This window comes from Gordionus sp. m RMFG-2023, chromosome 5 (genome assembly GCF_954871325.1).
Source record: "Gordionus sp. m RMFG-2023 chromosome 5, tfGorSpeb1-WG-v2, whole genome shotgun sequence".
NCBI classification, from domain to species: Eukaryota; Metazoa; Nematomorpha; class Gordioida; order Chordodea; family Parachordodidae; genus Gordionus; species Gordionus sp. m RMFG-2023.
This window is the reverse complement of record NC_088779.1, coordinates 3,126,997-3,139,907: the sequence shown is the minus strand read 5'-3', so window position 1 is coordinate 3,139,907 and position 12,911 is coordinate 3,126,997. Positions and strand designations below refer to the sequence as shown.

At 27.2% G+C, this 12,911-nt stretch overlaps 2 protein-coding genes and 2 long non-coding RNA genes across 5 annotated transcripts in view; 1 reads left to right on the top strand and 3 right to left on the bottom strand.

Moving 5' to 3' along the window:
• Positions 1 to 2,070, top strand: part of LOC135929640 (tyrosine aminotransferase-like) — a 22,186-nt gene extending 20,116 nt beyond the window's left edge. For both annotated transcript variants that reach the window (XM_065466315.1, XM_065466316.1), the window contains 2 exons: positions 1,423 to 1,521; positions 1,867 to 2,070. In XM_065466315.1, coding sequence (XP_065322387.1) covers positions 1,423 to 1,521; positions 1,867 to 1,983 — 216 coding nt within the window. In that variant the 3' untranslated portion in view covers positions 1,984 to 2,070. The remainder of the gene's footprint in view (positions 1 to 1,422; positions 1,522 to 1,866) is intronic.
• Positions 2,071 to 3,607: 1,537 nt separating this feature from the next.
• LOC135929812 (uncharacterized) lies at positions 3,608 to 7,409 on the bottom strand. Its single transcript, XM_065466534.1, has 4 exons — positions 7,325 to 7,409; positions 6,116 to 6,286; positions 4,006 to 4,143; positions 3,608 to 3,708 (listed from the first exon to the last, which is right to left on the bottom strand). The coding sequence occupies exons 1-4, from the start codon at positions 7,407 to 7,409 to the stop codon at positions 3,608 to 3,610; spliced, it is 495 nt and encodes a 164-aa protein (XP_065322606.1).
• A 27-nt stretch (positions 7,410 to 7,436) lies between these two features.
• Positions 7,437 to 9,610, bottom strand: LOC135929337 (uncharacterized). The gene is made up of 3 exons (XR_010572562.1): positions 9,553 to 9,610; positions 7,770 to 7,870; positions 7,437 to 7,511 (listed from the first exon to the last, which is right to left on the bottom strand). It is a non-coding gene; the product is annotated as an uncharacterized LOC135929337 (long non-coding RNA).
• A 42-nt stretch (positions 9,611 to 9,652) lies between these two features.
• Positions 9,653 to 10,327, bottom strand: LOC135929447 (uncharacterized). Its single transcript, XR_010572597.1, has 3 exons — positions 10,241 to 10,327; positions 9,921 to 10,083; positions 9,653 to 9,731 (listed from the first exon to the last, which is right to left on the bottom strand). It is a non-coding gene; the product is annotated as an uncharacterized LOC135929447 (long non-coding RNA).
• Positions 10,328 to 12,911: the final 2,584 nt, after the last annotated feature.

The following is a 12,911-nucleotide window of genomic DNA, read 5'->3' as shown; positions in this document are numbered from 1 at the left end:
CGTAAAAAACGACCCATATTTTGGGTCGAAGTCGAAAAAAACGACCCAAATTTTTAGTCGGAGTCGTAAAAAACGACCCATATTTTGGGTCGAGGTCGTTTTTTTTGGCTTGGACTTGGGTCGGAGTCGAAAAAAACGACCCATATTTTGGGTCGAAGTCGAAAAAAACGACCCAAACATTGAGTCGGAGTCGAATAAAACGACCCGAGCTTTGGGTCGGGGTCGCGACTCGCGGCGTTTTAACAACACTAGATGCAACTAGCAGCAATGATAAACTCTGATTGATCAATTGAATTCAATAATGATATCGCTGCTAACGACACATTACTTTTTTTCATGCTCAGCCTTATTTATAAATTATCGTTTGATTTCAATCTCTTTGACTAAATATTTTTACATTTTATTAATATTTTTGAATAATATGTTGGAAAATTGATATTCAAATATTTGTAAAATTTTGATTGGTGAAAGGGGGTCTGAGGGGGGTAAAATTTTTATTAGCTTAAAATGATATTTATGAAATAGTCAAATTTGCGATGGAGGGGGGAATTTCTTCAAACTATTACAATTTTTAATTTAATTTATTAATAATATTTATTTTTTAAAAATTTAAACTTTCATTCCTCTCAATATGATCGAAATAAAATATTTTTATATCTAGGGAGCTATGAGTTTAATTAATGTTTGCAGATTATAAAGGGATCCTAATTCCTGATTTAGCATATGCTGTTTAAAAAAACTTTCTTCTTACTGCAATAGGCCGGCCTACTTACTTTTTATTATTAATTCCTAGATAATTTTTTAATAAAATAGAAAAAATTATTTAGGCCAACTTTTCAATTTTCCATTAAAAATGGCTTATATTTTTTATTCTCTCTAGATTCGAGCAATCATTTAGATTAAAAGTTACATCCTATATTTATATAAATAATAAAGTGAACAGGAATAAAAATAATAGAAAAGAAAAGGGAAGTCGGAGATATTAAAACATGATTAATAGTAAAATAAAAAAATTATTAAATTATATCATATTTTTAAATTTGAAAAAGGTGAAAAATTTTAATTAAAATATTTATAGATCATATTTGAGATGATTGTTGACATACAAAACTTTAGCGATAAAAATATTGGTAGATTTTATTCCTTAAGAATTATAGTATGAAAATAAATGTCGCTTTTTCTGATTTTTTTTTTGTCATCCAACACGGCTAATTCAATATTTTATCTAGAAAAAATATTAGGCAAACCTGAAGATTTTTCTCGTAGATGGAACAAAGGTTTGGACACCCCTTAGCAAAATCTCAAGGCTTAGGCAATATTTTTCTAGCTAAAATATTGAGTTAGCCGTTTTTGAAAATAGGCTCAAATAGAGCCTTTTAACAACACTAATTGTATTGTATATAATTATTTCTATTTATAAAGGTCCATATATCCTTGAATTGTTTTCCCGAGTTCAAAAGCGAATGCGAAATTGTCGAAAGACTCATACAGGAAGAATCCGTATTCCCATTTCCTTCTTCGGTTAAATAATATTTAAATATTTTTCTTCTCTTCCTCAAATTTCCTACCTAATTTTTTTTTTTGATTATCAATGGAGAATGTCGTTTTAAATTAACCAACATTGTCATAGTCTCCAATCAAGCTTAGCTAAGCTTGTAAACCCAAAAATTTAGTTAAATTTATAAATTTTCTCGTAAATTAGTAAATAATAATGTTCTTAAGTAATATTAAAATTTGTAAAATTAATCAATTGATTTTAAAAAAATATATAATTAATTTTATAAGTCAGCATAGGAGAATATTTCTTAAACTTAAATTTCTATTGTTTATTCTTTCATTATATATATATATTTTTTTTAATATAAGATATTCGGCATAGATGACTTCCTGAGAATATCGTTGATAATTCCTAAAGATAAAGCCATTGTTGCCGCTGAAAGGATGTCCGAATTTTTCAAAAATCATTACATTAAACCTTCATAGTCAAAATTTTTAAAATTTAGTCAAATATTGTCATTTTTATTTTTATTTTAAACTTTCCACTTTCTTTAATTTTAATGTTTTTTTATATATAGCCAATTTTTATAAAACAATTCTATTTTCCATAAAGATTTAAATCATAATTATATTTATTTTTTTCGCAATCATTTTAAATTATACTTTATATAGTTTATTTGTTTTTAATATATATAATGTTGTATAAAACCAAATAGCATTTGAATGAAGCTATATTTAAAAAAAAAATTTTTTTTAAATCTAGCCAATATTTTGAAGAGTTTTCATTATTGATTTAATTTATGAATGCTTATAAAATTTTGTCAAAAATTTATAAATCTTTTTTTTCTTTGGTTTATTTTCAAATTTTTTTATTCTAAAGTAGTTATAAGATAGAATAATTATCTTGAAAAACAGTTATATTAATCTTAATCTACAATTATTATGAGAATTAAGGTAACTAAAATTTGATCTAGTCACTTATTTGGTTTGACATGAATTTATCGATAGGTTAGGCTAGATTTTGCGAGGCGTCGTTTCCTAGGCTTCGCCTTGTTAGACCTGGCTTAGCTAGGCTTCGATTTCTTGGAATTCGGATTTTCTAATGTTTTATTTGCAAGGATAGGCTTTGTTTAGCTTTAATTAATCAAAACGAGGCAAAACAAAGTCAAGGAAATGCGAGGCAAAAGAGGAAAAAAAAATAAAATAGAAGTATGAGGCGGAGATGTGGAAAGCAAATATAGAAAAGAAACAGAACAAATGGTAAAAAACAGAACAAATGTTAAGCAAAAAGAGAAATTTTATAATCCAAATAAGGATGTATATTAAATAGTAAGAGCAGGTTTCAAAGAAAAAAGCAACTTATATATAGGAGTGATTGGTCCATGTTGAGTGTAGGATAATATCGCCCAACTCTAATTATAATTTAAATTTACTACTCATTAAGATTGGAAATGTAAGCATGATATAAATAATTAAGTCATATGTGATTGGCTAAAAAAATTGCTTCCATGTTTTCTGGATGCAAACAAGTTGGGCTTTAAACCAGAAATTTTTCGGCAATACCATCGCCTCGTTAGTAATAAATGCTGGTTGCTGGAATAGCTAATATTTTTGATTAAAAAATTTTTTTATATTTATTTTCAAATTACACGCATACACTATTAAATCAAAATATTATACTTTTAGATTCAAATATTTTGTGTAAAAATTTCCAAATGATAGGGGAATTAAAAGTTCTTTTCAGTATAAAGGATCTTAGATACAGATACTAGTATCTTTTTAAAAATGTAAAAAAGATACTGAATACAAGATGCCAAAGGATCTTGTATCTTAGATACAAGTATTCGTGGCACTGACCAACTCTGTATATTTGAATACAATTCCGACAAAAAAAAGGGTATTTCAAAACTAATAGATGCATGCTATATCGTTTATATGCTTAAATAAAACCAGATCTAGCAGTTTCTAACTTAAAAAAAATAATACTACAATATATTACATTCTCTTTTCGCGTTAACGTATATTTGATATTATTGACTAAAGTGTTAGTTTCGATATATATAATATTATATACACAGAATTTTAATAAAAAAATGTGAACAAAATATAATCAATTATATTTTTCTTTCCCTAGGTATTCATATTCATTTCTCATACGGTACTCCGTTAGAATTCTTTTTTTGTGTGACGAGAGCTTCAGTTTTTTCAAATCTTTTAAAAAAATTTTAAAATATATATTGTTTTTTCATTAATTATAATTGTGTACCACTAATGGAAGAGCATACTGCTGAAAAATATTGTATGCGGAAAATAAATTAGTATAAATTTTAAAATAAAATAAAATTACTAAGTGGTATTACAATAAGGTCAATAATTATTTTTATAAAAAGAAAGAAGAGAAAGAAAGACTTATTTTTACTTGCTTTGTAAAACTTTTTGATAAAATGGAAACCTCGGGGGTGCTTCTCACGTGGTTTTTTTTACTAAGCTGCAGATATAATTTTAAACCTATAAATTTAGTTCTTTCGAGCTCCCGGACTTTCCCGACTTTATACCAAACGTAAGCGTTGGATAAATACATTACGAAGAGGCTCAAGGCTAAGACCAGGAAAAATGTATTCACGTTTCGCTCTTCCATCCCATAAACTAATATTTGAATATTTTTTTAAAACAAAATAATTAAAAATTCGGTTAATATATTATATGTGATGATGCATTCGTAATAATGCATTTGAAAGCTTTCGTTTTATGCAAATCAACTGGGCCCCCCATTTTGGTAACCCATATATTTAATTATACTTATGTTAAAAAAAACTATTATTAAATTGATAACTTACCCTATTATCTCGATGATCAGGAAAATCTTTAATAAAGTCTGCGTCAGACTTAGGAACAAATTGGCCACTCGTTTAAAATTTTTAACAATAATATGGGTAATCAAAATGACGTCCCCAGCTGTTTATATTGATGTACACTTTTAATGAATGCATCGTCAGTCTAGGTATTATTTTATGTCATTGATCCTGTCTAAATAAATTTTTACTTCTCAAAACAATATATGCGTGACTGTTCCCATTTGGGACAATAATATTAAATATAAAAATTATGACAGATTTAAATTATATGAAGTTATTAAAAAACAATTCAAGAAACTATTTACTAAAAACCGGAAATAATTTATATAGTCTCAAATTTATTTGCACCCTGCACTCACACGTGATCTTTCAATTTAGTGTACACATGTCGTATTGGGATATAAAATTCATGGGTATTCGGAACCTCTTAATTTTATATCATTTATTGTAGGCAATTTTTTAAATTAGGGTACTCTGATTTGAACCGGAAATGTATCCCAGCATACATATGGTTTGTAACAATCCCTAAGAATTTCAGGCGCATTTAATGGAGGCCATTTTAATTTATATACATCATTTTTAATGCATTTTAATCTGCGAAATGTCGATCTAGACAAGTGTTAGTACGATAAAAAATGCCAGTCACAATAAGGATAAGTATAAAATGCTCTAAGTTAATATTTTATAATGGGAAGCCCTGTCTTTTGAGATCGAGATGAAAAAATTTCTCATAATTTTAAAATTAAATTTTTTTTAAAAAATAGCCACTAAGAGTAGTGTCCGAAAATTGATAAATTGTTCATTCCCGATTTAGTATAATTCCATAATCATCTGTTAAAAAAATCTTTAATGCGGTTATAAAAATTAATCGGAAATTTATTTTAATTAACTCGTAATAACTAATTGTCGTAAAATCTCTCAAATGTAGGAATAATTTTTGAGTATCATATACCAAGAATTGTATTTAAATATTTTATAGGGTCTGGAGTCAAATTGTCTAAACTGGTCAAAAATTTGGATATACAATATACTCAAATCTACTTTCTAAATCTTTGGCTCACTATCAAATCCTCAATTTTATGTTCAATAGTCTTGGCTGAAAGCCTAAAAGTACCACTATAAATTCTTGATTAAATATTAATTTTTATTTATAAATTTTCCTAAACCTAATCTCAATATTGATATAACAAATATCTCCGATCATTTCCTATCAACCTAATATTTTATTTTTTAAAGGGAAATTCATATAAACCCCAGGATCTCAAAATGTGTTTTAAAAAATATCTTAAATGACGTTTAAAAGGTATCTACCAGATATATATATATATATATATATATATAACTCGTATTGAGTTTGGGATATGTAAATTTTAAATAAAATCCCTTATAAATTTTAATAAAATATATTACGGATGATATGACAGTTAATAACAAAAGTCAGAGTACCCACTCAGTGAGTTTCGGACAATTTTACGATGAATTTTTGAATTAATTAAAATTTATATTGATTTTTATTCGAAAATTTTATTTAAATAAAACAAATGTTTTTGGCAAATATCCTACTCTACAGATGCCGGAATACATTTCTGGTTAAATCGGATTTTTATAATTCCATCGGTAAATGATTTAAAAAGGGAGAAATTCCTTATACTCTCATCCATATCCCAATACGAAATATAAATACTTTAATTCTACTTATCTCTCCTTTAAATTTAATAAAAGGCCTACAAATAGATTATAATTCGGTAACAACATAACCATACCTAACACGCATCTAGGCAAATCGCCCCAGACATTGTTATCCCTACACATGGCGCTTTTGCATCCTTCCAACCTATAGTATATATGGCAGTAAAATACCGCTTCCGTTTGATTCCCACGATCTTTCAATATTATATAGCCATTTTCAAGGGTCGGAGGATCGCACCCTTTATCTAAACAATAATAAAAATAAACGGTTTCAATAATAGGTAAATTTTAAAAATTGGTACATATATTTTTTATCCCTTTACAGTCAGAATCATATAAACGGGCACTCAGGGGGTTATTTGTTATAAAAGAGATATTGTATACGTTAGCGGCAATGTGTGTTTTTTTTTACAACTTTAAACGATTTTTTAAAATTTAAATCTCATTTTACAGGAATTATAGCGTGTTTAGAATACCTATCAATTTATATAAAACGAATATGAATTATGCTAAGTTCAAAGGGTTCATAGCATAATTATTTGAAATTTAATAGGATTGTCATTCCAAACATGAGGGATTACATTTTTGGCAAAAGTAGATTTTTAATTTTTTTAAAAAAAAAAAAAATTCCCTCAACATATGATTTAAATTTGAATAAATAACACATTTGCCGGAAAGAAATAAAAACAAACCGTCGCTATGATTGACTTGGTAAATTCATTTAAAAATATGGCTTATTCCTTCAAATTCATAATTATTGTAAATTGTAAAAGTTATTTAACATTATATACTACTATTAATATAAGGTTTTAAGAATTATATATAGATTTAAAAATAGCTAGTTTCCACATTGGAATGGAAGGTTGCAGAAATTTATCCCGTATCGAAATTCTTCAATATAAGTTTTTTTTTTCTACTACTTCTCTAATTTGCTTTACTAAATTACTCTTTCATACTTCAAAAAACTTTTTAATTATATATTGATTATTTATAATCAATCTTTTTTTTATTTTAAAAATCAAAATATTTGGATATAAGAGCACACAGAATATATAAGCTGCGAACTAAAAATATAGAAAAGCTTATTTATCCAAGAAATTAAGATTATTTTTTGTATGCAGACATTTTAGACAATTTTTAGATTGGAAAAAAAATATATTTTACTACTGGGTAACAATTTGTCAATGTTCGAAAGATGATATATGTATAATATTAATAAAACCCCTTAGATTCGAGGACACTTAATACTTGGGCCTACATTTATGATAAAAAATTTAAAAAACCTAAATTATGGATTACGCGTATTACCGCGCCTCGCGTTTCAATACGACGATTTCGATCGTGATCGTAAAACACATTACTGATCATACAAGAGTATTCACCGTATTGGTGCGGGCTGATTTCCATTATCGTTAACTTCTGTTGTTTTGTTGTCAGAGAGAAACCTAATTGATGGTGTACCCAGATCACCTAAACCAAAGATGTATAAGGCAAATAAATCTCTTTGTATAATAATATATAACCTTTTATAAAGTTTTAAAAATTCAAATTATTTCAAGTGGTATCTGTTGTAAAATAAATTTACATAAAATAAATAAAATTATTCAAATTAACTCATTTTGATAAAAACTAATGTCCAAAAGAAAGTCACCATGATAACCTCTTTGATGAGATTCTGATTAACGACTAAATAACAAGAAGACTTTAAATGATTAAACAATATTTAACTTCATATGGTGCAGGATTAGACTCGTAATTACATTCGAGTACGACTCTATCTCCTATCTTTGGAGTAAGGATGGGATTGACGGGTTGAACAGCTGGTGCATCTAATGGCGTATATATTATTCATTTTTTTTAATTGTCAGACGATAAATAAACGAAAAAAATTTGTATAACAAAATAAAACCAATAAATAGGTATACAATTTTAGAAAATATGGAGCGTTATAATGATAACGCTACTATAAAATTTGAAAAACCTTTCTTTCTTTCTTTCTTTCTTTCTTTCTTTCTTTCTTTCTTTATCTTGCGATGCGTTTATAAAAAAAATTTATGCGTTACGAATTATATTAAAAAAATTAGGGATAAATTCGATAGTTTCTTTTAGTAAGAAAATCGTAAAAACCTTATTACCTGGATAAGACGAACTAAGAATCCACGATAAGTAAATTAAATATAATATTATATAAATTGAAAAAAAAAACTAAAATTACTTTTCCTTTAGGATGGAATAGAAATTAATGAAATAATAAAAAAATGCAGACGATAATGTATAATTTATATTAAAAACCAATTATGATTTATTAACATGGTTAGAATAATAGAAAGGCAACCCAATGACAATATAATAATATTTGAAAAGGATAGTTGAATGCAAATCAGCGGAGCCGCCATTTTGATAAATCTATATATTAATTACTCTCATGTTAAAAATTTATTAACTTGATAACTTGCTTCCTTATTATATCGATGATCAGAGAGAAGAGAAGAGAAGAGAAGAGAAGAGAAGAGAAGAGAAGAGAAGAGAAGAGAAGAGAAGAAGAAAGAAAGAGAGAGAGAAAGCAATTCATTAATAAAGTTCGCGTCAGACATAGGAATAAATTGGCCTCTAGTTAAAAATTTTTTTTAATAATGGTATGGGTAACCAAAATGGCATCCCCAGCTGTTTTTCATTCGATGTAAACTTTTAATGAATGCATCGTTAGTCTAGGTATTGTTATATGTCATTGAGGCAACCTTAATTTAAACAAGGGATATCATTTTAAGGACAATTAAGCTCGAGCTGACCCCTCACCTCCTAGTGTTACAAGTCAGTGGGTCTCTGATACAAATTTATTTTAGGTATTTCGAAACCAAGGATACTCTAGAATTTTTCTTATAAAAATGTCAGAATGTTGACTTCCACGTTTGGACTATAGAACAAGTCACGTATCATGTTTTCTTTCGAAATTGCTTGTATAAATATTCACATCACGAATAATAAATTATTCAACTCAATGAGTAACAATTTTTTATTTAAATAAAATCGATAAATATCAATTTAAATTGCAATTGTAATAAAAATAATTGTTTTAAACAAAGTTTTTTAAATTTTTGCTTTAGATAATACTTAAATTGAGGTCTTTTTTTTGAGTTTTATTGCAAATTTTGATATATTAAAAATTTTTTTATATACTAATTTCTAAGTCTAGACAATTTAAAATCCAGAAAAATTAATTAATAAATAAAAAATATTTATAAATAATATAATAACATTTATTTAATTAAATTAATTTTTATAAAAAATTAAATATTTTATTTTGTATTTTCTTTAAAGATTGATAAATTTCAAATTATTTAATATCCCATATTATTTATAATACTAAATGTAATTAATTAATTATATTTTATAATATTTGATAGATTTATATGATTTTTATACACTTTATATCATAATGGATAAATTTGATCATGAATTTTATCGTTCCAATATAATTTCCAGAAAATAATGAAATATTTGTAAGACTCACGCATGACAGACAAATGGAATTGCATCCTACATGGAATTGGAAAATCGGTGGATACACAATATATCATACCAGCGTGTTTTCTGTGCACCACATCTATGACTAAATAATTGTTGATATTGGAATCTGAACCCCTAGTATTGGAGAGAAGCTCCCCACTGAGCTGTGCTATGTGATTTATTCTATGTAAGAAATACGAATGTATTTATATATATATGAACAGTTTCCACAATTTTTTAAAAAAAAGTCTGATTAAGACATGTTTTAAATGTTAAAACATAAATTCGATTCCTTCCTCCCATTACCCACTACCCTCTCTCCCTTCATATTTTTTTAAAAAATATTCCCAAAAGACTACTACACTTTAAAACCTGTGATTTTGATCATTAGGGTTCGCATTCCCTGAAAACGACTTTATGGAACAATGGAATTCTAAATTTTTCCTACCCTCCACTATATACGCATGAGAATTGTTTATCTTCACTTTATGACCGTCTATCATTTGCATGATTGTCACCTCACAGGTTGGGGGAACTTTACACGCAATAAAACAAAGGTTCTTATAAAATCAAATGATTCACGAGGAGAATAATAAAATCTATATAGATAAGAAAAACGAGCTATGCATTTATCTAATCGCTCAAGAATGTATTACAATATTTTTGATAATTAAAATAAAAAGTGAAATAACCTTTAACTTCGACAAATATATCCACAGATTCTAATTCAAAAAGTTCTTCTACTCGAGGTACGTTTAGAATATATAGAGCTAAATAAGTGCACCTAAAACGATGAAAGTTTCCCCAAATAGGTCTTTTAATTTTCTCAACGTGCAGATTAAAGTTATCCGAAAATTCTCGGATCGTATTTCCATCCAAGATCCACTTAGCCTAAAAAAAAATATCAAAGTTTGGAGCATGAATTTGTGTAGTTTAGTATTTGTTAAACGGTAGAATTTTTTAAAAACTGTGAACCTAATATATTTAGTTTACGCAAACCTGGATAGAATTTAGCTCAATTGATAGCAGAAAGGTTTGAACATCTTCTTCTCTTCTCTTCTCTTCTCTTCTCTTCTCTTCTCTTCTCTCTCTCTTCTCTTCTCTTCTCTTCTCTCTCTCTTCTCTTCTCTTCTCTTCTTCTTCTCTTCTCTTCTCTTCTCTTTCTCTTCTCTTCTCTTCTTCTTCTCTTCTCTTCTCTTCTTCTTCTCTTCTCTTCTCTTCTTCTTCTCTTCTCTTCTCTTCTCTTCTCTTCTCTTCTCTTCTCTTCACTTCTCTTCACTTCTCTTCATCTTCTCTTCACTTCTCTTCACTTCTCTTCACTTCTCTTCTCTTCTCTTCCTTCCTTCCTTCCTTCCTTCCTTCCTTCCTTCCTTCCTTCCTTCCTTCCTTCCTTCCTTCCTTCCTTCCTTCCTTCCTTCCTTCCTTCCTTCCTTCCTTCCTTCCTTCCTTCCTTCCTTCCTTCCTTCCTTCCTTCCTTCCTTCCTTCCTTCCTTCCTTCCTTCCTTCCTTCCTTCCTTCTTTCCTTCCTTCCTTCCTACGAAATCTTGAGGCTTGCACAATATTTTTTGGTAAAAATATTGGGTTAGTTGTTTCTATAAATCTAGCCGTTTAACGATACTAGTGTAATTAATCGATTGGTTCGGTGAATTTACATGATTAAATTTTTTTTGTAATTACTTTTAATAAAAAAGGAAGAGGTAATTTATAACTTTTATCATTAAAGAAGTTGATTTGTTCTAAATTAAATAAAATAAACTCGTAACATTTAAATAATTTTAGAAAACTTTAGAAAGGTTAATTATTTAGTAATATTGAGATATATGAAATATTATATATAAAATTGACCCTATATATTATAGTTGATCCCATAGTTCCCTGGAATTTGAGCATTAGATCAACGTTTTCGCCTTCGTTTATAGACAAATTGTAACTCACTGGGATTGGTTTATCTAAATTTTGTTGAAAAAATCGATATAAATAATAAGTATAAACAAACAAAAAACGAAGTTAGGTATGGAAATTATAAACATAAATTTTTAAGGGTATTTAAAGATCATTATCCATTCTCAGAAAAGCTATTTCCTGCATCAAATCTGCTCATAAATGAGATATTCATGGAAAGGATAGGGGAACATAGATGTCAGGTCAGTTTCAATTTTCTAAACATATAATTAAGTCTCGAAATTAAACCTTATGTAGATAATCATTCTGTATATCAATCTAAGTAAAATATTTCTCCCATCTCAACTAAGTTTGATATTAAAAATAATGTATTTTTATCTGGTATACGTCTCTATTTTACATATTATAGTTAAGTTCCATAATATATTAAATAATAGATTTAGACCCATTTGCATGAGTTATATAATATGATCTACCATTTGTAATTTTTTTTATAATATTTGTCAGAGTAGGTGGCTAGGGCATGTCGGGCCTTGGTTAGAAATATATTCTAATTTACCGGTTAAGATAATTCTTCTACTGGTAGAAAATTTATTTATTATTTCAATGCTTAATAGAGTATTTATTGAATTTCGTATCAACTTGGTTAATGATTGTGGAAGGGAATTACTGGCTTTAAAAACATAAATACATATAAAATCCCAAGCTAGTTCGCTCTCTTCTTTTAATTGGTATAGGTTTTACCATCTACTCTTTTACCATCTGCTGATCTGAGTACTAAGCTTTTTAATCTTGGGAACTCCGCTGTATTAAAAATTATTAATACATGTTCAAATTCTCCTCACTTAGGGTTACCAAAATTTTGATATTTTTTATGATTTTATTTAAGTCGCGATTTAAACCAACCAATATTTCAATTAGAGAAGTTACGGATTATAGATTGAAAAATATCACAAATTTCCTTTGAACAATCATTGTTAATTAAAACATAATACCTAAGTTATTTAGGATATTAATGGAATGTGATATAAAAGTAAGTATTTGATATATTTCAAAAAGACATTATTATTTTTTTATTTTTGAAAATGATATGAATCATGTTATTTCAATATTAAAACAATAATTACAAATAGACTAACTTTTGATTGATAAACAAAAATTATACAAAAATCTTTGCTACTTATGCATTATTTTATGATAAAAATATAGCTAAATTACTTTGCGTAGTAAATAATATTAATAATCAATAAACTTTCCTGACGATGAAAGAATTTGAATTGCACAAAAGTATAATACATGACTTAGTTCCTGATTTTTAAGATTATAATTTATAACCCTCTAATTTAAATTTATACCCTCTTATTTAAATATAGATTGTCAAATAATATAAAGCCGTGATACTATGTGTTACTAGTTAAAAAGTGTATAATAACAATTGCTGTTAAATATGAAACTAAACAT